The sequence below is a fragment of the Somniosus microcephalus genome, chromosome 13 (genome assembly GCF_052327205.1).
Source record: "Somniosus microcephalus isolate GS21.2 chromosome 13, FLI_Smic_1.0, whole genome shotgun sequence".
In the NCBI taxonomy this organism is placed as follows: domain Eukaryota; kingdom Metazoa; phylum Chordata; class Chondrichthyes; order Squaliformes; family Somniosidae; genus Somniosus; species Somniosus microcephalus.
This window is the reverse complement of record NC_140999.1, coordinates 76,821,594-76,847,116: the sequence shown is the minus strand read 5'-3', so window position 1 is coordinate 76,847,116 and position 25,523 is coordinate 76,821,594. Positions and strand designations below refer to the sequence as shown.

The window sequence follows — 25,523 nt, the reverse complement described above, 5'->3', positions numbered from 1 at the left end:
ACCCCCAGTCTCTCTCTCTCTCCCCCCCAGGTCTCTCTCTCTCTCCCCCCCCAGTCTCTCTCTCTCTCCCCCCCAGTCTCTCTCTCTCTCCCCCCCCAGTCTCTCTCTCTCTCCCCCCCAGTCTCTCTCTCTCTCCCCCCCAGTCTCTCTCTCTCTCCCCCCAGTCTCTCTCTCTCTCCCCCCCAGTCTCTCTCTCTCTCCCCCCCAGTCTCTCTCTCTCTCTCCCCCCCAGTCTCTCTCTCCCCCCCCAGTCTCTCTCTCTCTCCCCCCCCGTCTCTCTCTCTCTCCCCCCCCGTCTCTCTCTCTCTCTCCCCCCCAGTCTCTCTCTCCCCCCCCAGTCTCTCTCTCCCCCCCCAGTCTCTCTCTCCCCCCAGTCTCTCTCTCCCCCCCAGTCTCTCTCTCCCCCCCAGTCTCTCTCTCTCTCCCCCCCCAGTCTCTCTCTCTCTCTCTCCCCCCCCCAGTCTCTCTCTCTCTCTCCCCCCCCCCCAGTCTCTCTCTCTCTCCCCCCCAGTCTCTCTCTCTCCCCCCCCAGTCTCTCTCTCTCTCCCCCCCCAGTCGTCTCTCTCTCTCCCCCCAGTCTCTCTCTCTCTCCCCCCCAGTCTCTCTCTCTCTCCCCCCCCAGTCTCTCTCTCTCTCCCCCCAGTCTCTCTCTCTCTCCCCCCCAGTCTCTCTCTCTCTCCCCCCAGTCTCTCTCTCTCTCCCCCCAGTCTCTCTCTCTCTCCCCCCAGTCTCTCTCTCTCTCCCCCCCAGTCTCTCTCTCTCTCCCCCCCAGTCTCTCTCTCTCTCCCCCCCAGTCTCTCTCTCTCTCTCCCCCCCAGTCTCTCTCTCTCTCCCCCCCAGTCTCTCTCTCTCTCCCCCCCCAGTCTCTCTCTCTCTCCCCCCCAGTCTCTCTCTCTCTCCCCCCCAGTCTCTCTCTCTCTCCCCCCCAGTCTCTCTCTCTCTCCCCCCCCAGTCTCTCTCTCTCTCCCCCCCAGTCTCTCTCTCTCTCCCCCCCAGTCTCTCTCTCTCTCCCCCCCAGTCTCTCTCTCTCTCCCCCCCAGTCTCTCTCTCTCTCCCCCCAGTCTCTCTCTCTCTCCCCCCCAGTCTCTCTCTCTCTCCCCCCCAGTCTCTCTCTCTCTCCCCCCCCAGTCTCTCTCTCTCTCCCCCCCAGTCTCTCTCTCTCTGCCCCCCAGTCTCTCTCTCTCTCCCCCCAGTCTCTCTCTCTCCCCCCCAGTCTCTCTCTCTCTCCCCCCCAGTCTCTCTCTCTCTCCCCCCCAGTCTCTCTCTCTCTCCCCCCCCAGTCTCTCTCTCTCTCCCCCCAGTCTCTCTCTCTCTCCCCCCCAGTCTCTCTCTCTCTCCCCCCAGTCTCTCTCTCTCCTCCCCCCAGTCTCTCTCTCTCTCCCCCCCAGTCTCTCTCTCTCTCCCCCCCAGTCTCTCTCTCTCTCCCCCCCCAGTCTCTCTCTCTCTCCCCCCCAGTCTCTCTCTCTCTCCCCCCCAGTCTCTCTCTCTCTCCCCCCCAGTCTCTCTCTCTCTCCCCCCCAGTCTCTCTCTCTCTCCCCCCCAGTCTCTCTCTCTCTCCCCCCCAGTCTCTCTCTCTCTCCCCCCCAGTCTCTCTCTCTCTCCCCCCAGTCTCTCTCTCTCTCCCCCCAGTCTCTCTCTCTCTGCCCCCCCAGTCTCTCTCTCTCTCTGCCCCCCCAGTCTCTCTCTCTCTCCCCCCCAGTCTCTCTCTCTCTCCCCCCCAGTCTCTCTCTCTCTCCCCCCCAGTCTCTCTCTCTCTCCCCCCCCAGTCTCTCTCTCTCTCCCCCCAGTCTCTCTCTCTCTCCCCCCCCAGTCTCTCTCTCTCTCCCCCCAGTCTCTCTCTCTCTCCCCCCCCAGTCCTCTCTCTCTCTCCCCCCCAGTCTCTCTCTCTCTCCCCCCCAGTCTCTCTCTCTCTCCCCCCCAGTCTCTCTCTCTCTCCCCCCCAGTCTCTCTCTCTCTCCCCCCCAGTCTCTCTCTCTCTCCCCCCCAGTCTCTCTCTCTCTCCCCCCCCAGTCTCTCTCTCTCTCCCCCCAGTCTCTCTCTCCTCTCCCCCCCAGTCTCTCTCTCTCTCCCCCCCAGTCTCTCTCTCTCTCCCCCCCAGTCTCTCTCTCTCTCCCCCCCAGTCTCTCTCTCTCTCCCCCCCAGTCTCTCTCTCTCTCCCCCCCAGTCTCTCTCTCTCTCCCCCCCAGTCCTCTCTCTCTCTCCCCCCCAGTCTCTCTCTCTCTCCCCCCCAGTCTCTCTCTCTCTCCCCCCCAGTCTCTCTCTCTCTCCCCCCCAGTCTCTCTCTCTCTCCCCCCCAGTCTCTCTCTCTCTCCCCCCCAGTCTCTCTCTCTCTCCCCCCAGTCTCTCTCTCTCTCCCCCCCAGTCTCTCTCTCTCTCCCCCCCAGTCTCTCTCTCTCTCCCCCCCCAGTCTCTCTCTCTCTCCCCCCCAGTCTCTCTCTCTCTCCCCCCCAGTCTCTCTCTCTCCCCCCCAGTCTCTCTCTCTCCCCCAGTCTCTCTCTCTCTCCCCCCAGTCTCTCTCTCCTCCCCCCAGTCTCTCTCTCTCTCCCCCCCAGTCTCTCTCTCTCCTCCCCCCCAGTCTCTCTCTCTCCTCCCCCCAGTCTCTCTCTCTCTCCCCCCCAGTCTCTCTCTCCTCCCCCCAGTCTCTCTCTCCCTCCCCCCCAGTCTCTCTCTCTCTCCCCCCAGTCTCTCTCTCTCTCCCCCCCAGTCTCTCTCTCCAGTCTCTCTCTCCTCCCCCCAGTCTCTCTCTCCTCCCCCCAGTCTCTCTCTCCCTCCCCCCCAGTCTCTCTCTCCCTCCCCCGTCTCTCTCCCTCCCCCCAGTCTCTCTCTCCCTCCCCCCAGGTCTCTCTCTCCCCTCTCCCCCCCAGTCTCTCTCTCCCTCCCCCCCAGTCTCTCTCTCCTCCCCCCAGTCTCTCTCTCCCTCCCCCCCAGTCTCTCTCTCTCCCTCCCCCCCAGTCTCTCTCTCCCTCCCCCCCAGTCTCTCTCTCCCTCCCCCCCAGTCTCTCTCTCCCTCCCCCCCAGTCTCTCTCTCCCTCCCCCCCAGTCTCTCTCTCCTCCCCCCCAGTCTCTCTCTCCCTCCCCCCCCCAGTCTCTCTCTCCCTCCCCCCCAGTCTCTCTCTCCCCCCCCAGTCTCTCTCTCCCTCCCCCCAGTCTCTCTCTCCCTCCCCCCAGCTCTCTCTCCCTCCCCCCAGTCTCTCTCTCTCTCGCCCCCCAGTCTCTCTCTCTCTGCCCCCCAGTCTCTCTCTCTCTGCCCCCCCAGTCTCTCTCTCTCTGCCCCCCAGTCTCTCTCTCTCTGCCCCCCAGTCTCTCTCTCTCTCCCCCCCAGTCTCTCTCTCTCTCCCCCCAGTCTCTCTCTCTCTCCCCCCCCAGTCTCTCTCTCTCCCCCCCCCAGTCTCTCTCTCTCTCCCCCCCAGTCTCTCTCTCTCTCCCCCCCAGTCTCTCTCTCTCTCCCCCCCAGTCTCTCTCTCTCTCCCCCCCAGTCTCTCTCTCTCTCTCCCCCCCAGTCTCTCTCTCTCTCCCCCCCAGTCTCTCTCTCTCTCCCCCCCAGTCTCTCTCTCTCTCCCCCCCCAGTCTCTCTCTCTCTCCCCCCCAGTCTCTCTCTCTCTCCCCCCCCAGTCTCTCTCTCTCTCCCCCCCAGTCTCTCTCTCTCTCCCCCCCAGTCTCTCTCTCTCTCCCCCCCAGTCTCTCTCTCTCTCCCCCCCAGTCTCTCTCTCTCTCCCCCCAGTCTCTCTCTCTCTCCCCCCCAGTCTCTCTCTCTCTCCCCCCCCAGTCTCTCTCTCTCTCCCCCCCAGTCTCTCTCTCTCTCCCCCCAGTCTCTCTCTCTCTCCCCCCCCCAGTCTCTCTCTCTCTCCCCCCCAGTCTCTCTCTCTCTCCCCCCCAGTCTCTCTCTCTCTCCCCCCCAGTCTCTCTCTCTCTCCCCCCCAGTCTCTCTCTCTCTCCCCCCCAGTCTCTCTCTCTCTCCCCCCCAGTCTCTCTCTCTCTCCCCCCCAGTCTCTCTCTCTCTCCCCCCAGTCTCTCTCTCTCTCCCCCCAGTCTCTCTCTCTCTCCCCCCCAGTCTCTCTCTCTCTCCCCCCCAGTCTCTCTCTCCTCCCCCCCAGTCTCTCTCTCTTCCCCCAGTCTCTCTCTCTCTCCCCCCAGTCTCTCTCTCTCCCTCCCCCCCAGTCTCTCTCTCTCTCTCCCCCCCAGTCTCTCTCTCTCTCCCCCCCAGTCTCTCTCTCTCTCCCCCCCCAGTCTCTCTCCTCTCTTCCCCCCAGTCTCTCTCTCTCTTCCCCCCAGTCTCTCTCTCTCTTCCCCCCAGTCTCTCTCTCTCTCCCCCCCCAGTCTCTCTCTCTCTCCCCCCCCAGTCTCTCTCTCTCTCTCCCCCCCCAGTCTCTCTCTCTCTCCCCCCCCCCAATCTCTCAGTTCAGTTCAGTTCAGTTCAAATGCTTTATTGGCATGAAAGTTTACAGAGAACCATATTGCCAAAGCTTACATAGCAAAAAGGTACAGTTTTCCAACATTCTGTAGGTGTCAATCGATTTGACATTTGTTGGGTATATACAATATTACTTTTAAACAATATTAATTTTAAACAGTCTTTCTACTTCATTTGGTACGTTCAATATTAATTTTAAACAGTCTTACTTTTAAACAGTCCTCAGGTTGTGACATGTTGTTACATATTTAGCCCCAAGTATGGTCTGTCTCCTTCTCCTAGGACTAATCTCAATTTTGACAGATCATCCAATTCCTTGAAATCTGGGGTTGTTTGGCTTAGCTTGTTGAATAATATGTTTCTTGATGTGTTGAATTTTTCGCATTTTAGGAGGAAATGCATTTCTGTTTCAACCTCGCCAGCCAGACATTGATCGCATATTCTATTCTCTCTAGGCTGCCAGGATTTCTTGTATCTGCCTTTTTCAATTTTCAGTTGGTGGTCGCTTAGTCTGTACCTGGTGAGGGTCTGTCTCTGTTTTGTGTCTCTGATGGTCGTGAGGTAGTCTGCCAGTTTATATTCTCTTTTTAGGGCCCGGTAACATTCTAATCTGCTTTGGCTTTCGGTTATTTTGTTCCAATGTTCCAGGTAGGTTCTTTGCATTTTTTAATGATTTGGTTCACTCGGATTGGTGTTTGGACGGCTGTGTTGGTCTGGGGCTGGTCAGGGTCCGGCTGAGTATTTAGTTTCAGTAGCAGCTGACTCAGGGGACTCTTTTCTGGGTTTAGCTCTTGGGTCTGAAAGGCTTTGAAATGAAGGGTGTCTGGGGAGCTAGATTTGAGGTGATTTAGGAAGTTTAGTGCTCGTTTTTGGATGTTTATTATCAGTGGGTATCTGCCTAGTTCGGCTCTGCATGCATTTGTTGGCGTTTTTCTTTGGGTGCGAAGGATGCTTCGGCAGAATTCTGCATGTAGGGCTTCTATTGTGTGTTTTTTCCATTTAGTGTAGCTTTGGTGATTTAGCGGGCCCCATACTTCACTACCGTACAGTGCAATGGGCAGGATTATGCTGTCAAAAATTTTGAGCCAGATTTTGATTGGGATTTGGATGTTGTAGAATTTTCTTTTTATTGCATATAGGGCTCTTCGGGCTTTTTCTTTTAGTGCATTCTCTCTCTCTCCCCCCCCCAGTCTCTCTCTCTCTTCCACCCAGTCTCGTCTCTCTCTTCCCCCCAGTCTCTCTCTCTCTCCCCCCCAGTCTCTCTCTCTCTCCCCCCCAGTCTCTCTCTCTCTCCCCCCCAGTCTCTCTCTCTCTCCCCCCAGTCTCTCTCTCTCTCCCCCCAGTCTCTCTCTCTCTCCCCCCAGTCTCTCTCTCTCTCCCCCCCAGTCTCTCTCTCTCTCCCCCCCAGTCTCTCTCTCTCTCCCCCCAGTCTCTCTCTCTCCCCCCCAGTCTCTCTCTCTCTCCCCCCCAGTCTCTCTCTCTCCCCCCCCGTCTCTCTCTCTCTCCCCCCCCCCAGTCTCTCTCTCTCTCCCCCCCAGTCTCTCTCTCTCTCCCCCCCAGTCTCTCTCTCTCTCCCCCCCAGTCTCTCTCTCTCTCCCCCCCAGTCTCTCTCTCTCTCTCCCCCCAGTCTCTCTCTCTCTCCCCCCCAGTCTCTCTCTCTCTCCCCCCCAGTCTCTCTCTCTCTCCCCCCCAGTCTCTCTCTCTCTCTCCCCCCAGTCTCTCTCTCTCTCCCCCCCAGTCTCTCTCTCTCTCCCCCCCAGTCTCTCTCTCTCTCCCCCCCAGTCTCTCTCTCTCTTCCCCCCAGTCTCTCTCTCTCCCCCCAGTCTCTCTCTCTTCCCCCCCAGTCTCTCTCTCTTCCCCCCCCAGTCTCTCTCTCTTCCCCCCCAATCTCTCTCTCTTCCCCCCAGTCTCTCTCTCTCTCTCTTCCCCCAGTCTCTCTCTCTCTTCCCCCCAGTCTCTCTCTCTCTCTTCCCCCCAGTCTCTCTCTCTCTCTTCCCCCCAGTCTCTCTCTCTCTCTTCCCCCCAGTCTCTCTCTCTCTCTTCCCCCCAGTCTCTCTCTCTCTCTTCCCCCCAGCTCTCTCTCTCTCTCTTCCCCCCCAGTCTCTCTCTCTCTCCCCCCCAGTCTCTCTCTCTCTCCCCCCCAGTCTCTCTCTCTCTCCCCCCCAGTCTCTCTCTCTCTCCCCCCAGTCTCTCTCTCTCTCCCCCCCCCAGTCTCTCTCTCTCTCCCCCCCCCAGTCTCTCTCTCTCTTCCCCCCAGTCTCTCTCTCTCTTCCCCCCAGTCTCTCTCTCTCTTCCCCCCAGTCTCTCTCTCTCTCCCCCCCAGTCTCTCTCTCTCTCCCCCCCCAGTCTCTCTCTCTCTCCCCCCCCAGTCTCTCTCTCTCTTCCCCCAGTCTCTCTCTCTCTTCCCCCCAGTCTCTCTCTCTCTTCCCCCAGTCTCTCTCTCTCTTCCCCCCAGTCTCTCTCTCTCTCTCTCCCCCCCAGTCTCTCTCTCTCTCCCCCCCCCAGTCTCTCTCTCTCTCCCCCCCCCCAGTCTCTCTCTCTCTCCCCCCCCCAGTCTCTCTCTCTCTCCCCCCCAGTCTCTCTCTCTCTCCCCCCCAGTCTCTCTCTCTCTCCCCCCCAGTCTCTCTCTCTCTCCCCCCCAGTCTCTCTCTCTCTCCCCCCCAGTCTCTCTCTCTCTCCCCCCCAGTCTCTCTCTCTCTCCCCCCAGTCTCTCTCTCTCTCCCCCCCCCAGTCTCTCTCTCTCTCCCCCCCAGTCTCTCTCTCTCTCCCCCCCAGTCTCTCTCTCTCTCCCCCCCAGTCTCTCTCTCTCTCCCCCCCAGTCTCTCTCTCTCTCCCCCCCAGTCTCTCTCTCTCTCCCCCCCAGTCTCTCTCTCTCTCTCCCCCCCAGTCTCTCTCTCTCTCCCCCCCAGTCTCTCTCTCTCTCCCCCCCAGTCTCTCTCTCTCTCCCCCCCAGTCTCTCTCTCTCTCCCCCCCAGTCTCTCTCTCTCTCCCCCCCAGTCTCTCTCTCTCTCCCCCCCAGTCTCTCTCTCTCTCCCCCCCAGTCTCTCTCTCTCTCCCCCCCAGTCTCTCTCTCTCTCCCCCCCAGTCTCTCTCTCTCTCCCCCCCAGTCTCTCTCTCTCTCCCCCCCCAGTCTCTCTCTCTCTCCCCCCCAGTCCTCTCTCTCTCTCCCCCCCAGTCTCTCTCTCTCTCCCCCCCAGTCTCTCTCTCTCTCCCCCCCCAGTCTCTCTCTCTCTCCCCCCCCAGTCTCTCTCTCTCTCCCCCCCAGTCTCTCTCTCCCCCCCAGTCCTCTCTCTCCCCCCCAGTCTCTCTCTCTCCCCCCCAGTCTCTCTCTCTCCCCCCCAGTCTCTCTCTCTCTCCCCCCCAGTCTCTCTCTCTCTCCCCCCCCAGTCTCTCTCTCTCTCCCCCCCAGTCTCTCTCTCTCTCCCCCCCAGTCTCTCTCTCTCTCCCCCCCAGTCTCTCTCTCTCTCCCCCCAGTCTCTCTCTCTCTCCCCCCAGTCTCTCTCTCTCTCCCCCCCAGTCTCTCTCTCTCTCCCCCCAGTCTCTCTCTCTCTCCCCCAGTCTCTCTCTCTCTCCCCCCAGTCTCTCTCTCTCCCCCCCAGTCTCTCTCTCTCTCCCCCCCAGTCTCTCTCTCTCTCTCCCCCCCAGTCTCTCTCTCTCTCCCCCCCAGTCTCTCTCTCTCTCCCCCCCAGTCTCTCTCTCTCTCCCCCCCAGTCTCTCTCTCTCTCCCCCCCAGTCTTTCTCTCTCTCTTCCCCCCAGTCTCTCTCTCTTCCGCCCAGTCTCTCTCTCTTCCCCCCAGTTCTCTCTCTTCCCCCCAGTCTCTCTCTCTCTCTCTTCCCCCCAGTCTCTCTCTCTCTCTCCCCCCAGTCTCTCTCTCTCTCCCCCCCAGTCTCTCTCTCTCTTCCCCCCAGTCCTCTCTCTCTCTCCCCCCCAGTCTCTCTCTCTCTCCCCCCCAGTCTCTCTCTCTCCCCCCAGTCTCTCTCTCTCTCCCCCCCCAGTCTCTCTCTCTCTCTCCCCCCCAGTCTCTCTCTCTCTCTTCCCCCCAGTCTCTCTCTCTCTCTTCCCCCCAGTCTCTCTCTCTCTCTTCCCCCCAGTCCTCTCTCTCTCTGCCCCAGTCTCTCTCTCTCTCTTCCCCCCAGTCTCTCTCTCTTCCCCCCCCCAGTCTCTCTCTCTTCCCCCCCAGTCTCTCTCTCTTCCCCCCCAGTCTCTCTTCCCCCCAGTCTCTCTCTCTTCCCCCCCCAGTCTCTCTCTCTTCCCCCCCCAGTCTCTCTCTCTTCCCCCCAGTCTCTCTCTCTTCCCCCCCAGTCTCTCTCTCTTCCCCCCCAGTCTCTCTCTCTTCCCCCCCAGTCTCTCTCTCTTCCCCCCCAGTCTCTCTCTCTTCCCCCCCAGTCTCTCTCTCTTCCCCCCCAGTCTCTCTCTCTTCCCCCCAGTCTCTCTCTCTCCCCCCAGTCTCTCTCTCCCCCCAGTCTCTCTCTCTTCCCCCCCAGTCTCTCTCTCTTCCCCCCAGTCTCTCTCTCTTCCCCCCAGTCTCTCTCTCTTCCCCCCCAGTCTCTCTCTCTTCCCCCCCAGTCTCTCTCTCTTCCCCCCCAGTCTCTCTCTCTTCCCCCCAGTCTCTCTCTCTTCCCCCCAGTCTCTCTCTCTTCCCCCCCAGTCTCTCTCTCTTCCCCCCAGTCTCTCTCTCTTCCCCCCAGTCTCTCTCTCTTCCCCCCAGTCTCTCTCTCCTTCCCCCCCAGTCTCTCTCTCTTCCCCCCCAGTCTCTCTCTCTTCCCCCCCAGTCTCTCTCTCTTCCCCCCCAGTCTCTCTCTCTTCCCCCCCAGTCTCTCTCTCTTCCCCCCCAGTCTCTCTCTCTTCCCCCCCAGTCTCTCTCTCTTCCCCCCCAGTCTCTCTCTCTCCCCCAGTCTCTCTCTTCCCCCCCAGTCTCTCTCTCTTCCCCCCCAGTCTCTCTCTCTTCCCCCCCAGTCTCTCTCTCTTCCCCCCCAGTCTCTCTCTCTTCCCCCCCAGTCTCTCTCTCTTCCCCCCCAGTCTCTCTCTCTTCCCCCCAGTCTCTCTCTCTTCCCCCCCAGTCTCTCTCTCTTCCCCCCCAGTCTCTCTCTCTTCCCCCCAGTCTCTCTCTCTTCCCCCCCAGTCTCTCTCTCTTCCCCCCCAGTCTCTCTCTCTTCCCCCCCCAGTCTCTCTCTCTTCCCCCCCAGTCTCTCTCTCTTCCCCCCCAGTCTCTCTCTCTTCCCCCCCCAGTCTCTCTCTCTTCCCCCCCCAGTCTCTCTCTCTTCCCCCCCCAGTCTCTCTCTCTTCCCCCCCCAGTCTCTCTCTCTTCCCCCCCCCAGTCTCTCTCTCTTCCCCCCCAGTCTCTCTCTCTTCCCCCCCCAGTCTCTCTCTCTTCCCCCCCCAGTCTCTCTCTCTTCCCCCCCCAGTCTCTCTCTCTTCCCCCCCAGTCTCTCTCTCTTCCCCCCAGTCTCTCTCTCTTCCCCCCCAGTCTCTCTCTCTTCCCCCCCAGTCTCTCTCTCTTCCCCCCCCAGTCTCTCTCTCTTCCCCCCCAGTCTCTCTCTCTTCCCCCCCCAGTCCTCTCTCTCTTCCCCCCCCAGTCTCTCTCTCTTCCCCCCCAGTCTCTCTTCCCCCCCAGTCTCTCTCTCTTCCCCCCCAGTCTCTCTCTCTTCCCCCCCCAGTCTCTCTCTCTTCCCCCCCCCAGTCTCTCTCTCTTCCCCCCCCCAGTCTCTCTCTCTTCCCCCCCCAGTCTCTCTCTCTTCCCCCCCCCAGTCTCTCTCTCTTCCCCCCCCAGTCTCTCTCTCTTCCCCCCCCAGTCTCTCTCTCTTCCCCCCCCAGTCTCTCTCTCTTCCCCCCCCAGTCTCTCTCTCTTCCCCCCCCAGTCTCTCTCTTCCCCCCCAGTCTCTCTCTCTTCCCCCCCAGTCTCTCTCTCTTCCCCCCCCAGTCTCTCTCTCTTCCCCCCCCCAGTCTCTCTCTCTTCCCCCCCCCAGTCTCTCTCTCCCCCCCCAGTCTCTCTCTCCCCCCCCAGTCTCTCTCTCTTCCCCCCCCCAGTCTCTCTCTCTTCCCCCCCCCAGTCTCTCTCTTCCCCCCCCCCAGTCTCTCTCCTTCCCCCCCCCCCAGTCTCTCTCTCTTCCCCCCCCAGTCTCTCTCTCCCCCCCCAGTCTCTCTCTCTCCCCCCCCCCAGTCCTCTCTCTCTTCCCCCCCCCCAGTCTCTCTCTCTTCCCCCCCCCCCCAGTCTCTCTCTCTTCCCCCCCCCCAGTCTCTCTCTCTTCCCCCCCCAGTCTCTCTCTCTTCCCCCCCCCAGTCTCTCTCTCTTCCCCCCCCAGTCTCTCTCTCTCCCCCCCCCAGTCTCTCTCTCTTCCCCCCCCCAGTCTCTCTCTCTTCCCCCCCCCCAGTCTCTCTCTCTTCCCCCCCCCCCAGTCTCTCTCTCTTCCCCCCCCCCCAGTCTCTCTCTCTTCCCCCCCCCCCAGTCTCTCTCTCTTCCCCCCCCCCAGTCTCTCTCTCTTCCCCCCCCCCAGTCTCTCTCTCTTCCCCCCCCCCCAGTCTCTCTCTCTTCCCCCCCCCCCCAGTCTCTCTCTCTTCCCCCCCCCAGTCTCTCTCCCTTCCCCCCAGTCTCTCTCCCTTCCCCCCAGTCTCTCTCCCTTCCCCCAGTCTCTCTCCCTTCCCCCCCAGTCTCTCTCCCTTCCCCCCAGTCTCTCTCCCTTCCCCCCAGTCTCTCTCCCTTCCCCCCAGTCTCTCTCCCTTCCCCCAGTCTCTCTCCCTTCCCCCAGTCTCTCTCCCTTCCCCCCAGTCTCTCTCCCTTCCCCCCAGTCTCTCTCCCTTCCCCCCAGTCTCTCTCCCTTCCCCCCAGTCTCTCTCCCTTCCCCCCAGTCTCTCTCCCTTCCCCCCAGTCTCTCTCCCTTCCCCCCAGTCTCTCTCCCTTCCCGCCCAGTCTCTCTCCCTTCCGCCCAGTCTCTCTCCCCTTCCGCCCAGTCTCTCTCCCTTCCCGCCCAGTCTCTCTCCCTTCCGCCCAGTCTCTCTCCCTTCCCCCCAGTCTCTCTCCCTTCCCCCCAGTCTCTCTCCCTTCCCCCCAGTCTCTCTCCCTTCCCCCCAGTCTCTCTCCCTTCCCCCCAGTCTCTCTCCCTTCCCCCAGTCTCTCTCCCTTCCCCCCAGTCTCTCTCCCTTCCCCCCAGTCTCTCTCCCTTCCCCCCAGTCTCTCTCCCTTCCCCCCAGTCTCTCTCCCTTCCCCCCAGTCTCTCTCCCTTCCCCCCCAGTCTCTCTCCCTTCCCCCCCAGTCTCTCTCCCCTTCCCCCCCCAGTCTCTCTCCCTTCCCCCCCAGTCTCTCTCTCTTCCCCCCCCAGTCTCTCTCTCTTCCCCCCCAGTCTCCTCTCCCTTCCCCCCAGTCTCTCTCCCTTCCCCCCAGTCTCTCTCCCTTCCCCCCAGTCTCTCTCTCTTCCCCCCCAGTCTCTCTCTCTTCCCCCCAGTCTCTCTCTCTTCCCCCCCCCCCCCGTCTCTCTCTCTTCCCCCCCCCGTCTCTCTCTCTTTCCCCCCCAGTCTCTCTCTCTTCCCCCCCCAGTCTCTCTCTCTTCCCCCCCCCCAGTCTCTCTCTCCCTCCCAACCAGACGAGAGTGGGCGCGAAGCTACCCTGGGGTTTCTGTACATTTGCATTTAAAACAACAAAGACTGCATACAGGGACAAATTTTCTGAACCAGGGACTCTTCTGGGAACATTGTTTGCCCAGGGACACAGTACCCAATCCGGGGACTGTCCCAGGAAATCGGGGACGTGTGGTCAGCCGAGATTAAGAAATTTGGGGCCAGTTGGGGCCAGTGGAACTAAGACTGGTACCTTGACGACTCTGATGTGGAGCAAAAGAAGTTCATACCATATGGCTCATGAAAATGAGGGAGGGGGAGAGGGGAGGCCAGTTCATGAAATATAGAGGAAACTTTGTGCTATCCGGCACCCATGGGACAGAGCTACTGCCGTTTTTTTTAAAACTCCGGATAGACCAGCGTCAGTGTTATCAGATAGGAGCTATTCATCACAGTATCTGACCACAAACACTGTTGCTCAGCAACAGCTTGTAAACACTCGGCCCGTGGCTTGGAAGTGTCTCTGAAGCTGTTGCTAAGATACAGAGATGCTTTCTAGAGCCTGCCGTGTCTGACCACAAACACTGTTGCTCAGCAACAGCTTGTAAACACTCGGCCCAGTAGCTTGGAAGCGTCTCTGAAGCTGTTGCTAAGCGACAAAGACGCTTTCCAGAGCCTGCCTGTGAGAAGAATGCTAGGAGAAAAAAAAACCTAACCAAAACAGCTGCTGATTTCTGCTGTTAGATCAAAGTTGCCGGACATTCAACTTCCGGATAGCACAAAGTTTCCTGTATTCAAGAAAGAGTGGGATATATTTCTTAAGGCTGAAGGGATTAAGGGATATGAGGAGAAGGCAGGGACAGGGTACTGAATTTGGATTATCAGCCATGATCTCATTGAATGGCGGAGCAGGCTCGAAGGGCCGAATGGCCTACTCCTGCTCCTATCTTCTATGTTTCTATGTTTCTTCTATGTAGACTGGATGCTTGAGTTCCAGAGCTATTTTAGCACTTTACAAATTGTGCTTTCTAATACAGATCTGGTGATTTGTATAAGTATACCAAGTTACATTGTTCAGAACTAAAGAAACCTTCTTAAGAAATCTTACTAAGGAATAAACTAATTTTTTAGCTAACCTTTTGCGGGGGGGGGTGGTGAGGTTATATATAAGAGGATAAGGAAATGAAGCAGTTTGAAATTGTATATAAGTGTTCTAACAAGACAAGAAACTTGAATTTCCTGTGCGCATGTGTACTAACATGGGCTTTACGTTGAAGAAATGAAGAGTTGGGACTGGTAAACCATAATGATGTGCCATCATGCACGGCTTCATGTCACTTGTACATTAGAGAGATATGTGTTTCATAATGAAAATGTCAGCCTTAAAACAGGGGTGAGTGCTTAGAGATGTTAAAATGTGGAGAATTAAAATCTCTGAGCTCAATCCAGGCTTTCTGTTTGAGATTATAGGAATTGAATAAATGTTTTCAGTTCTGACCAGTTGAAGTCTCCTGTTGACATCTGGAGCAATTATCCCATCGCTTTGTGACATTATGGATGAATTAGTGAGAAATTAATACGTATTACACTGACACTGTGACAGTACCTTTCATGCTCCCTCAGTTTTCCAATCTCCCAGTGGATGTAAGGGTAGGGGAACATACTAGCTCCACATGTATACTTACTATATATATTGTAATTAAACCTTGTGCTATTGTATTCCATTAAACCCATAGAAAAGGAGAATGTAGCTGAGAATTCGGGGGAAGCTTGTAGTTCAGTTCCTACAGAGGAGAAGCCCCCTGAAGACCCACAGCTATTGATGCAATATATGATTGATATGAATGCCTACCAGAAAGAAGAGGAAAATAGCACTCTAACCAAAGTTCAAGTGGAGGACAAAATTACGTTGGACGTGGATATTGAAATGCATCTGGATGGACCCAAGATGGAGACTGACTGTAAACAGCCTGCCAAGGAAAAGGTGGACACTGAGAAGATGGATACAACTGAAAGTACGAGCAGGATGGAAAGTTGCCAGCAGGAGCATGAAGTGGAAGAGGCAGAGGCTGATAGCACGGAGAAAGACCTACAGCCAGGACCTGAGGAATGTAAAGACAATGCAAGGAAACTAGAAGATGAAGGTTCTGACGAAGCAGCTAAGAAAGAACCTTCGATTGTAGAGGGCAGTGATCAGAAGAAGAGGTTTGTTGTTTATTAGTTCTAGACCAGATTTTCATTCATGCTAAGATGATTCCAGTAAACTTGTCTTGTGAATTAGCCCGCGCAGTGGTGGTAATTTTAGAGTTGATTTTATTTTTATTTAAAAGCTCTTGATAATTTCCCTGTACCATTAGAGGCTGCTTTTGTTTATTCTTTCCACTCTCCTCCAACCTGCAGAGATTGCTTACAAACAGGGACTTTGCTCTGTGTGTACTCTTCACTGATGGTATCAAAATATAATTGAGGCAATTCTTGTACAAATCTGTAGCTGGGTCTAAAACATCATTGATGTTCACCTCTGCAAACAACATGTTTGCAAGTGTTTCATTCACAGTGATGTACAGCTGATGGTAACTGCAATACTTGGGTAGGTATTGGAGAATTTACCTTTATAGATTGGATGGAAGTGTGGACGCGTCACGTCTTTCTTGAAACCATTTATGAGTTTCTAAATGCCTAACAAAATCCACCTTTGTGTCTTTAGCTCTGTTGAGGATGGAAAAGATACTAAGAATGAAACAAATCAGGAGAAAGGTAAGTCATAGACTACAAATATAATAGTCCATGTAAACTTGTCTTCCCCCATTCTTTGCATAGTATTTAACAGGCATATATATTGTTCAGTAAACTAAAGCAACTGGAAAAACATTCAGAATACAGAAGAAATACTAAAAATGACCAGCATAGTGTCCCTGTAGTCAGTTGCTAATACTAACCTTCTCACTGCAGTGAAGATGCTACAGCAGAAGGCAGTACAAATTAGCAGAGTTTAATAGAGTATCACTAGAACTTGACCACAGTTTTTTAAGTGAATATTTGTGATTCGGAGTGTCTTTGTTTGGACTTTATTGATGTGATTAACAATTTGTTATTTAAAGCGACATTTCCCTAGGGCTGGGGTTTCTTTTACCTGGCCGGAGAAGTCCTAGTCAGTCCCTTTCTTCTTTGTGTGCTTGTATGCAATGCCGACTCCTGCCTCTGAGCCTCAGTGCTTCAAACGTCTGGGGTCCAGAGGATATTGTACATGTGGGGCATGCATTTTTGTACTCCAAAAGATTGGATGCTTTTTCTGTAAAGTATTCACTTAAAAAAAATAAAGATCTGGATTGTAACCTGTGGGTTTCTTTGACCCACCATCTCTGAGGTGGCAAGAGGGGCTAGGGCCTGATGGTCCTGAGAACATTGGGAATTAAACTCAAATCTCCTATCAGACCTGCTGTTCTGGATTTTAGGTGGATAAAATGTTGGAAGGTGGAACAGATATCCCAAAGCACACTTCCTGTTCACTGACATGGATTTGCATTGACACATTTGTGAAGAAGTCAGCATTGGACTGTATTGTCCGTCTGATTGAACAAGGATGACAGCATGCTGGTGAGAAGGCAGCAAATGAATGGATGTAGAATCAACAAATGTTACAGCACAGCAACAGGCCTTTCAGTTTATCGAATCTGCACCAGTGTTTTTTTTCAAATGACCCACCTAGTTTATTTCCACTCTCCTCACTCACCATATCCTTTAAATAGTCCACTTTTTCGATCAACAAATTCCCTTTCAAAGGAAATTATGGACAGTACCCATCTGGTTCTGTACACCTTCCGTATGTTTTAGTGTCAGCTACTATACATGACCAGTGCACACCGGGTGCAAGGGGACATCTCGCTCTCGTCTGGTACTGGTTCTACATAACAATATTCCGGGGTATAGAATCTTCAGGCGAGACAGAGAGGGGGGGGGGGCGTAAAAGAGGAGGGGGGTGTCGCAATATTAATTAAGGAGTCAATTACTGCTGTAAGGAGGGATGATATATTAACAGGTTCCTCTAATGAGGCCATATGGGTTGAACTTAAAAACAAAAAGGGGGCTAGCACTTTGCTGGGAGTGTACTTTCGGCCCCCAAACAATCAGGCAATGTCGGCAAATCTCAGAGAAGTGTGCAAATAATAGGGTAATAATAGTGGGGGATTTCAACTTCCCCAATATTAACTGGGATAGTCAGAGTGTGAAAGGCTTAGAGGGTGCAGAATTCTAAAAGTGCATCCAGGAGAGCTTTTTGAGCCAGCATGTAGAAAGTCCTACAAGAGAGGGGGCGGTACTGGACCTAATTCTAGGGAATGTGGCCGGGCAAGTGGTAGAAGTGTTAGTAGGTGAGCACTTTGGTGACAGTGACCATAATTCGGTGAGATTTAAGGTAGTCATGGAAAAGGACAAGGATGGACCTGAAATATAGGTTCTAAATTGGGGGAAGGCCGATTTTAATATGATAAGGCAGGATCTGGCCAATGTGGACTGGGATCAGCTACTTGAAGGAAAATCCACATCGGAGCAATGGGAGTCTTTCAGAAAGGAAATTGAGAGAGTACAATGGCAACATGTTCCTGTAAAGGTCAAGGGTGGGACCAACAAGCCCAGGGAACCTTTGATGTCAAGGGATATACGAGAATGGATTAGGAAAAAAAGGGGGGCTTTTGGCAGATACAAAGGACTAAAGACAGAGGAAGCCCTAGAGGAGTATAAAAAGTGCAGGGGGATACTTAAAAAAAGAAATTAGGAGAGCGAGGGGGGGCCATGAAATAACACTGGCGAGCAAAATAAAGGAAAATCCTAAGGTGTTTTATAAGTATATTAAGGGCAAGAGGATAACTAGGGAAAAAGTAGGGCCCATTAGGGACCAAAGCGGCAAGCTGTGTGTAGAGCCAGAAGATGTAGGTGGGGTTTTAAATGAATTTTTTGCTTCTGTGTTCACTATGGAGAAGGACAATGTGGACATAGAAATCGGGCAGGGGGACTGTGATATACTTGAACATATTAGCATCGAGAGGGAGGAGGTACTAGCGGTTTTAGCAGGCTTAAAAGTGGATAAATCCCCAGGCCCGGACGAGATGTATCCCAGGCTACTATGTGAGGCAAAGGAGGAGATTGCAGGGGCTCTGACACACATTTTCAGAACCTCTCTGGCCACGGGATGTGCCAGAGGACTGGAGAACAGCTAACGTAGTACCATTATTCAAAGAAGGGTAGTAGGGATAAACCAGGGAATTACAGGCCAGTGAGCCTAACATCAGTGGTAGGGAAATTATTGGAAAAAATTCTGAGGGACAGAATTAGTCTCCACTTGGAGAGGCAAAGATTAATTAGGGATAGCCAGCATAGCTTTGTCAAGGGACGATCATGTCTGACAAATTTGTTTGAATTTTTCAAGGGGGTGACTAGGTGTGTGGATGAGGGTAGTGCAGTGGATGTGGTTTACATGGATTTCAGTAAGGCTTTTGATAAAGTCCCGCATAGGAGACTGGTCAGGAAGGTAAGAGCCCATGGGATCCAGGGTGCCTTGGCACATTGGATCCAAACCTGGCTTATTGGCAGAAGGCAGAGGGTGATGGTGGAAGGTTGTTTTTGTGACTGGAAGCCTGTGTCCAGTGGGGTACCGCAGGGATCGATGCTGGGTCCCTTGCTGTTTGTGGTCTACATTAATGATTTGGATGTGAATGTAAAAGGTATGATCATTAAGTTTGCAGATGACATGAAAATTGGTAGGGTGGTAAATAGCAAGGAGGGAAGCCTCAGGCTACAGGACGATATAGATGGGTTGGTCAGATGGGCGGAACAGTGGCAAATGGAATTTAACCCTGAAAAGTGTGAGGTGATGCATTTTGAACGGACTAACAAGGCAAGGGAATACACAATGAATGGTAGGACCCTAGGAAGGAGAGAGGATCAGAGGGACCTTAGTGTGCATGTACATAGATCCCTGAAGGCAGCAGAACAGGTGGATACGGTGGTTAAAAAGGCATATGGGATACTTGCCTTCATTAGCCAAGGCATAGAATATAAGAGCAGGGAGGTTATGATGGAGCTGTACAAAACGCTGGTAAGGCCACAGCTGGAGTACTGTGCGCAGTTCTGGTCGCCACACTATAGGAAGGATGTGATTGCTTTGGAGAGGGTGCAGAGGAGATTTACCAGGATGTTACATGGGCTGGAGCGCTTCAGCTATGAAGAAAGGCTGGGGTTGTTTTCCTTGGAGCAGAGAAGACGAGGGGGGACCTGATTGAGCTGTACAAAATTATGAGGGGCATAGATAGGGTAGATAGAAAGGAACTTTTCCCCTTAGTAGAGGGGTCAATAACAAGGGGGCATAGATTCAAGGTAAGGGGTAGGAGGTTTAGAGGGGATTTGAGGGAAAACTTTTTCACCCAGATTCCCCCAGAGGGTGGTTGGAATCTGGAACTCACTGCCTGAAAGGGTGGTAGAGGCAGGAACCCTCAACATTCAAGAAGCATTTGGATGAGCACTTGAAATGCCATAGCATACAAGGCTATGGACCAAATGCTGGAAAATGGGATTAGATTAGACAGGGCTTGATGGCCGGCGCGGACGCGATGGGCCGAAGGGCCTCTTTCTGTGCTGTATAACTCTATGACTCTAACAACTCACTCCGTCTGGTACTGGTTCTACATGACAACTCACTCCGTCTGATACTGGTTCTACTTAACAACTCGCTCCGTCTGATACTGGTTCTACTTAACAACTCACTCTGTCTGGTACTGGTTCTACATAACAACTCACTCCATCTGGTAATGGTTCTAGTTAACAACTCACTCTCGTCTGGTACTGGTTCTAGTTAAGAACTCACTCCGCCTGGTACTGGTTCTACATAACGACCCAGAACTTCGGGTCTCCACGGGTGAGTATGCACGGGGTACTCAGCCGTAGGCCCAATGGAAGTGCCGGTTTCCTGCATGCACTGCGCGGGAAACCGGCACTTCCGTTTCCCTGAAAGAAGGGGTTCAGAGTTTGAACGCGTGCGCAGGAGAGGCTGCGCGTGCGCATCGAACTGATGTTTTTTTTTACAGGTTTTCCCGGGAGGGTAAGTCTCCAGAAGTTACACATTTAAAAAGCAGGCATAAGGCCTGCTTTTTACAAGGTAAGTGGTGAATTAATTAAAATTAAAACATTTTTTCCACAGGTTAATTATTTTTAAATACTTTAAAGAAAGGTAAGTTTATTTTTAGCCCCGTTAGAAAATAAAATTATTTTTTTCAAAAATTAAGTTATTGTTTAAAATAGTTATTTCATGTAATTTATAGTTTATTTAAAAAATGTGATTTTGAAAAAAAAATTATTTGAAGATTTAGTGATGTTTTGGGGCCTGTAGTATTTCTAAGTTTTGACAGCTCTTCCTGTCAAACTTATGAATGGGCATTTCCCTGCTCCGATTGGTTCCCCATGGCCCACGTGATCCCAGGGGACGCATCGAACTAACTGCGCCCCTGGGATACGCAAGCACTGCGTGCCGGCAGTTAGAGCAGGCCCAGGATCGGACTTCCACGGGGGCCCACAGCTCAACGGCCGGCACGCTAGGTAAGTGCAGGTTGGGGGCTTACACCCGCGGGAAGCCCCCGACCCGAATTTCTGGGCCAACATCTTACTCTGGTACTGTTTCTACATAACAACTCACTCCTGTTTTTTTTTACTGTTTCTACATAACATTTCACTCCTAGGAAGGAGTAATGCTCAGAGCGCATTTCCCAAGTTTCAGTGTACTTGAGTGGGTGCTCAGAATTGCAGCAGATTGTTTACCCGCATTGTCAATCTTAGATGTGTGCGGTACAGAGGTTGTTGTGATTGGAGGGAGCAAGCTACCATTGTCTCAGTATTGATGTGCCACAGTAGCCATACAAAATATGTATACACAAATGAAGTGAAGGTACCACTGAACTGTAGTTTTTCTCCTTGTATCCCTATTGCATGATCCCCAGTCTTTGCTGTGTAATTATTAATGAGAATATCCTGCGATTCAGGGAGAGCCGGCCCATGCAGTACATTGGACACTGCAGGCAAGAACCTTTGGGTGAGTGGCCTGTCCTCTGTTACCAGAGCAACTGATTTAAAGAACCTCTTCAGTAAATATGGCAAGGTAAGAATTGTGAGAATGAGTTTTCATGAATTACTTTTGGGGAAGAGCTTGTAAATTTATATAGTATCTTATCACATTCTCTGGATGCCCCAAGATGGTTCACAGCCAATGGATAAACCTTTTGAATTGAACTCATTGTTGCTATGAAGGCACATGTAGCAACCAATTAGTAAAATCTGGCAAACGGCAAAAGAGATGAATGACCAGTTAGTCTATTGGTGGTGTTATTAGTTAGTCTATTGGTGGTGTTATTAGTTAGTCTATTGGTGGTGCTATTAGTTAGTCTATTGGTGGTGTTATTAGTTAGTCTATTGGTGGTGTTATTAGTTAGTCTATTGGTGGTGCTATTAGTTAGTCTATTGGTGGTGTTATTAGTTAGTCTATTGGTGGTGTTATTAGTTCGTCTATTGGTGGTGCTATTAGTTAGTCTATTGGTGGTGTTATTAGTTAGTTTATTGGTGGTGTTATTAGTTCGTCTATTGGTGGTGTTATTAGTTAGTCTATTGGTGGTGTTATTAGTTAGTCTATTGGTGGTGTTATTAGTTAGTCTATTGGTGGTGCTATTAGTTAGTCTATTGGTGGTGTTATTAGTTAGTCTATTGGTGGTGTTATTAGTTAGTCTATTGGTGGTGCTATTAGTTAGTCTATTGGTGGTGTTATTAGTTAGTCTATTGGTGGTGTTATTAGTTAGTCTATTGGTGGTGTTATTAGTTAGTCTTTTGGTGGTGTTATTAGTTAGTTTATTGGTGGTGTTATTAGTTCGTCTATTGGTGGTGTTATTAGTTAGTCTATTGGTGGTATTGGTTAAGGGAGGAATGTTGGCCATGACACAGGAACTCCTTGCTCTTCAAATGGTGCTGTTGGGTCTTCTGTGCCCACCTGAACAGGTAAACAAGGCGTGCTTCCAGGAGTGTAGCACTATGCCGAAGTGTCAACCTAGAATATGTGCTCGTCCTGGAGTGAGACTTGAACCCACAGCCTTCTGAAGCAGGAGTGCTACCAACTGTACCACGCTGATCCCTAATGATGTCAAATTGTTAACAATCCACCGGAGGTGAAGTATCCAAATGAGATGTGAAAGGAGAAGGATTGTGTGTCACAGTAGCTATACAAAATGTGTACGCAGTGATAGTTAATGCTTGAAATCTGTTATTTTATAATGTGACTGAATTGAATCTGCATGGCTGTTGATCTACCTTGTAGTCTCCCATAATGTTCTCTGTGATAAAGCATTGCTCCAAACCATTCTAAGGCCTGGATCCTCTGTGGGGCTGGTCACTGATGTCAGCGACACGTTGCATTGAAGGGAGTAAAGCAGCTCAGTGGCTGCTGCTTGTCCACTGTCACAAGTGAGAATGTGGAGAGGTGAATCTATAGCTTGGGAAGAACAAGAGAGTAAAGTTCATAAAGCACTGATCATAGTAACATTGATAAACTAGAGAGACAGAGACTGCTGATGAGAGAAGGTGGTTCCTTTTTATGTCTGCTATCCAGGAGTGTGAGAGAAGTGCTGGAAGACTATTCAGATTTGGAATCAGATTTCAAGTCTTGGATAGACTTGGGCTTTAGTCGAGAAGTGTTAAGTATAAAAGGGGAATGTGAGTACCTTAGAGGCATATTTAGGAGTTCCATTTGAAATCGGTGATAGTAAAACCAGGAATGGGAATAATTGTTTTTTCATTGCCCCGTTGAAAGAATGGTAGCGATTCCGATTTATTAATTCTATGGTTGTACTGCAAGAGGAATGAAGATATATGCACAGACAGCAGGTAATCTGAAGAAAGCTGATGAATGTAAGCTGAAATTATTGGCAAAAGACTGGTACGCTGCATCATATATGAGCACTTGGAGTTGTTTCTTGGAGATGTGATAAGGTGCTTATATAAATGCAAGTCATTCTAAAATTGGTGAATGGAGGCCAATGTTGCCGATTGAGTACAGGGTTAGAAAAGATATGCTCGCACTGTAATGAACTGTTACAGAAATCTCAGCACGGAAACTGGCCGTTTAGCCTACTTAAAAATGAAAGCTTTATTTGACGGGCACTGCAATAATTTAAATTTGTATCAAGCTTGAGACTGTGTTCTTTAAGGTGAGAATGCGCCTGTACCTGTGTCCAACTGTTTGAAGAACATCAGAATTTGCTTTTCATAAAATATTGACTTGCAAGTAAACATTGAACCAGCTAATAAATGACGTTTCAAGGCATTCCCTTGGAAAAATGACTAGTGCTTCATGTCCTGTATAATTTCTATACAGGTGATTTGTGCCAAAGTGGTAACTGATGCTCGTAATCCTGGTGCACACTGCTACGGATTCATAACCATGTTGACGGCCGAGGAGGCAACAGAAAGCATCAAATCCCTGAATCAGTCTGAACTAAATGGACAAAAGATCACTGTAGAAATGGTGAGCACAAAGAAAGTACAAATGCGAACTGTTAAACAAGCATGTTGAGATTTTAAATTTGCTACTTGTGTACATCGCTAAAGAAGTTGCTGTTTGTGTGTGTGAGATTTCTGGAAAAGCACCCTCTGGTTTAGTGCCATCATTTGACATCTTATTTATTCTGGCATCTTCACACACCAGTTTAATTTAGCTCTGAGGAAACCAGATGCTAACAATCCAGAGGAATTTGCATATTGACATTAAGCTGGGTGGTGACACATATGACCCCTTGCTCCTGGCCATAGGAACAAAGGAACAGGAGGAGGCCATTCAGCCCCTCGAGCCTGTTCTGCTATTCAATTTGATCATGGCTGATCTGCAACCAAACTCCATATACCCGCCTTTGGCCCTTTTCCCTTAATACCTTTGGTTTACAAAAATCTATCAATCTCAGATTTAAAATTAGCACTAGATCTAGCATCAAATGCAGTTTGCGAAAGAGAGATCCAAACTTTTACCACCCTTTGTGTGTAGAAGTGTTTCCTAATTTCACTCCTAAAAGGCCTGGCCATATTTTTTAGACAATGCCCCCCTCGTCCTAGAATCCCCAACCAGCAGAAATAGTTTCTCTCTATCTACCCTATCTGTTCCCCGTAATACCCTGAAAACTTTGATCAGATCACCCCTTAACTTTCTAAATTCTAGGAATACAACCCTAGTTTGTGTAATCCCTCCTTATAATTTAACCCTTGATGTCCGGGTATCATTCTGGTAAACCTACGCTGCCCTCCCTCCAAGGCCAATATATCCTTCCTAAGGTGTGGTGCCCAGAACTGCTCACAGTGCTCCAGGTGTATTCTAGTCCTCTAGATATAAAGGCCAGCATTCCATTAGCCTTTTAGATTATTTTCTGTACCTGTTCATGACATTTTAATGACCTAGGTACCTGGACCCCCAAGTCTCTTTGGACCTCCACTGTTTTTAGCTTTTCACCATTTTAGAAAGTGCCCTGCTCTATCTGTTTTAGCCCAGTTGCACTGGTTAATTCCCATCCCTTGGGGTCCCCTGCTCCTACTGCTACAATATCTGACTTCTGGAACCAGACCCTGCATGGATTTTGTGATATTTACTTTGCAGCTCGTGCTGTGTTCCCTTTATGTTTTGGGCTCCTCACCTGGAGATGTGTTGTGGTCCTATTTGAACTTGCTAAAAGCTGGAGGAGACCCAAGTAATTTGCCCTTTACAGGCTCAATAGAGCCAGTTTTAGTCCGAAAACTCGGTAAGGGAAGGAGGGAAATGCTCAGCAAGATTAAAGCAAGACATTCAGAGAGCAGTAAACTGCTGGACTACTGAGGCATCTCAGTGAGAGCTTCTCTGTCTAAATAAAGCAGTGCCAGCTGTCTCTGTTAATTGGGGTGGAATACCCAAGCAACGTTCCAGTAGTGTGTGAAGGACGCCCATTGTTTGAAGAATGAAGATGGCACAAGAGCCAAAGAGTCCAAAGATGTGCAGGTTAGGTTGATTGGCTATGATAAATTGACCCTTAGTGTTAGGGGGATTAAATACGTGGGGTTACAGGGATAGGGTGGGATATGTGTTGGTGTAGGGGTTACGGGGATCGGGTGGGATATGTGTCGGGCAGGCTCGATGGGCCGAAATGGCCTCTATCTGCACTGTGGGGTTTCTGTGATTCTGTGAAGAGCAATAATTTTTCTTTTCAATACTGAAGTAACGCACGATGACGTTGATTTTTCTTTCACTCAAGTTTTCATTTAGATCATCTGATTTAAAAAAAAAAGGCAGTTGTGTATTTTTCCGTAAACTTAATAATCAGCAATGGTAAGAAACGCATTTTAAGAGCCTCAGCAGCTTAAACGTGTTTAAAATACACAAGGACATACAGGAAACTTTCTGATATCCGGCACTGACGGGACCGAGCTGGTGCCATAACATCAAAAGTGCCGGACATACCAGCGTTAATGTTGAAACATACGGAACTGAAAAGCTCCGTGTGAATCAACAAACCCTGTTGCTTAGCAACAGCTTCAAAACAGTCGGCTGCAGCTGCAAGCGTCTCTAGCTGAAGCTGTTGCTATAGCTACAGACCTTGCAGTGCCTGACTGGGGAAAGAAAAGCAATGAGAACTAAAAAAACGGCTCCTGATTTTTGCCGTGAGATCGAGTATTCCGGACATATAACCTCCGGATAAACCGAAGTTTCCTGTAATGAGGTTAAATAAAATATTAATTCCTTCAGCGGTGAAAGCAAGGATTCCAAAGATGGCCTTATCACCTCAGCTTAAAAAAGGAACACGGTGGAAGTCATTCACATGCTGTATTCTTGTCCAAAAGATCTGGTGCTTCCCTGCAGGAATGGGGTGAAAGTCAGAGGATTTCAGGAACAGTCAAATGCTGAATGACATTGGCAGAGGAAGTGGATGCAATGGAGGTGGAGTGTACAAATGTGTTGCCAAGTAATTGTTGGATTTGTGATTTCATTTGGAGAGATTGTTGGTTCCTCTTGGAAATGAGGATAATGGATGTGCGAACAGTCCACTGCAGCAGCAGCTCCATGAAAGTACAATGTCATGTTTGTGTCTTCAGGCCAAAAGTGAACCTGGCTGTAAGAAGCGTACAGAGCAGAAGGGAGTAAATGTGAAGAAGGTCTCCAAACCAAGTTCCAGCGGAAGAAGTGGGAATGACAGAGATCGTTCTAGAGACAAGTAAGTGGCTCTGCAAAAAGTTACTCTACTCTTTGGTTTTGCCAGGTAACCTGGTGCTGCAGAAATGTTGATGACATTAGTTATTCCGGACCTTGTTTTATCCTTCACGCATAGACAAAGACCAGTCCATTGTCCTTTTAAAATCTTTGCTCGATGTGACCGTACGAAAGTGTCATATGGTCTTCCTCTGATCCCATGCTGCTGCCCAGATGCTAACTCTCAACAACTCCCGTTCACCCATCACCCCCCCCCATTGCTGACCTACATTGACTCCCTGTCCGGCAATGCATCAATTAAAAAATTCTCA

The 25,523-nt window shown here is 51.6% G+C and overlaps 1 protein-coding gene across 6 annotated transcripts in view; it reads left to right on the top strand.

Annotated features, from left to right (window-relative positions):
- The window catches only part of LOC147108427 (scaffold attachment factor B2-like), a 155,000-nt gene that overhangs the window by 50,568 nt on the left and 78,909 nt on the right, over nt 1-25,523 (top strand). For all 6 annotated transcript variants that reach the window (XR_015080591.1, XM_086005053.1, XM_086005052.1 and 3 more), the window contains 5 exons: nt 13,700-14,168; nt 14,671-14,720; nt 19,991-20,106; nt 22,366-22,515; nt 25,098-25,216. Coding sequence is in view for 5 of the 6 variants with exons in the window: in XM_086005053.1 (XP_085861179.1) it covers nt 13,700-14,168; nt 14,671-14,720; nt 19,991-20,106; nt 22,366-22,515; nt 25,098-25,216 (904 nt within the window). In the remaining variant the exon portion in view is untranslated. The remainder of the gene's footprint in view (nt 1-13,699; nt 14,169-14,670; nt 14,721-19,990; nt 20,107-22,365; nt 22,516-25,097; nt 25,217-25,523) is intronic.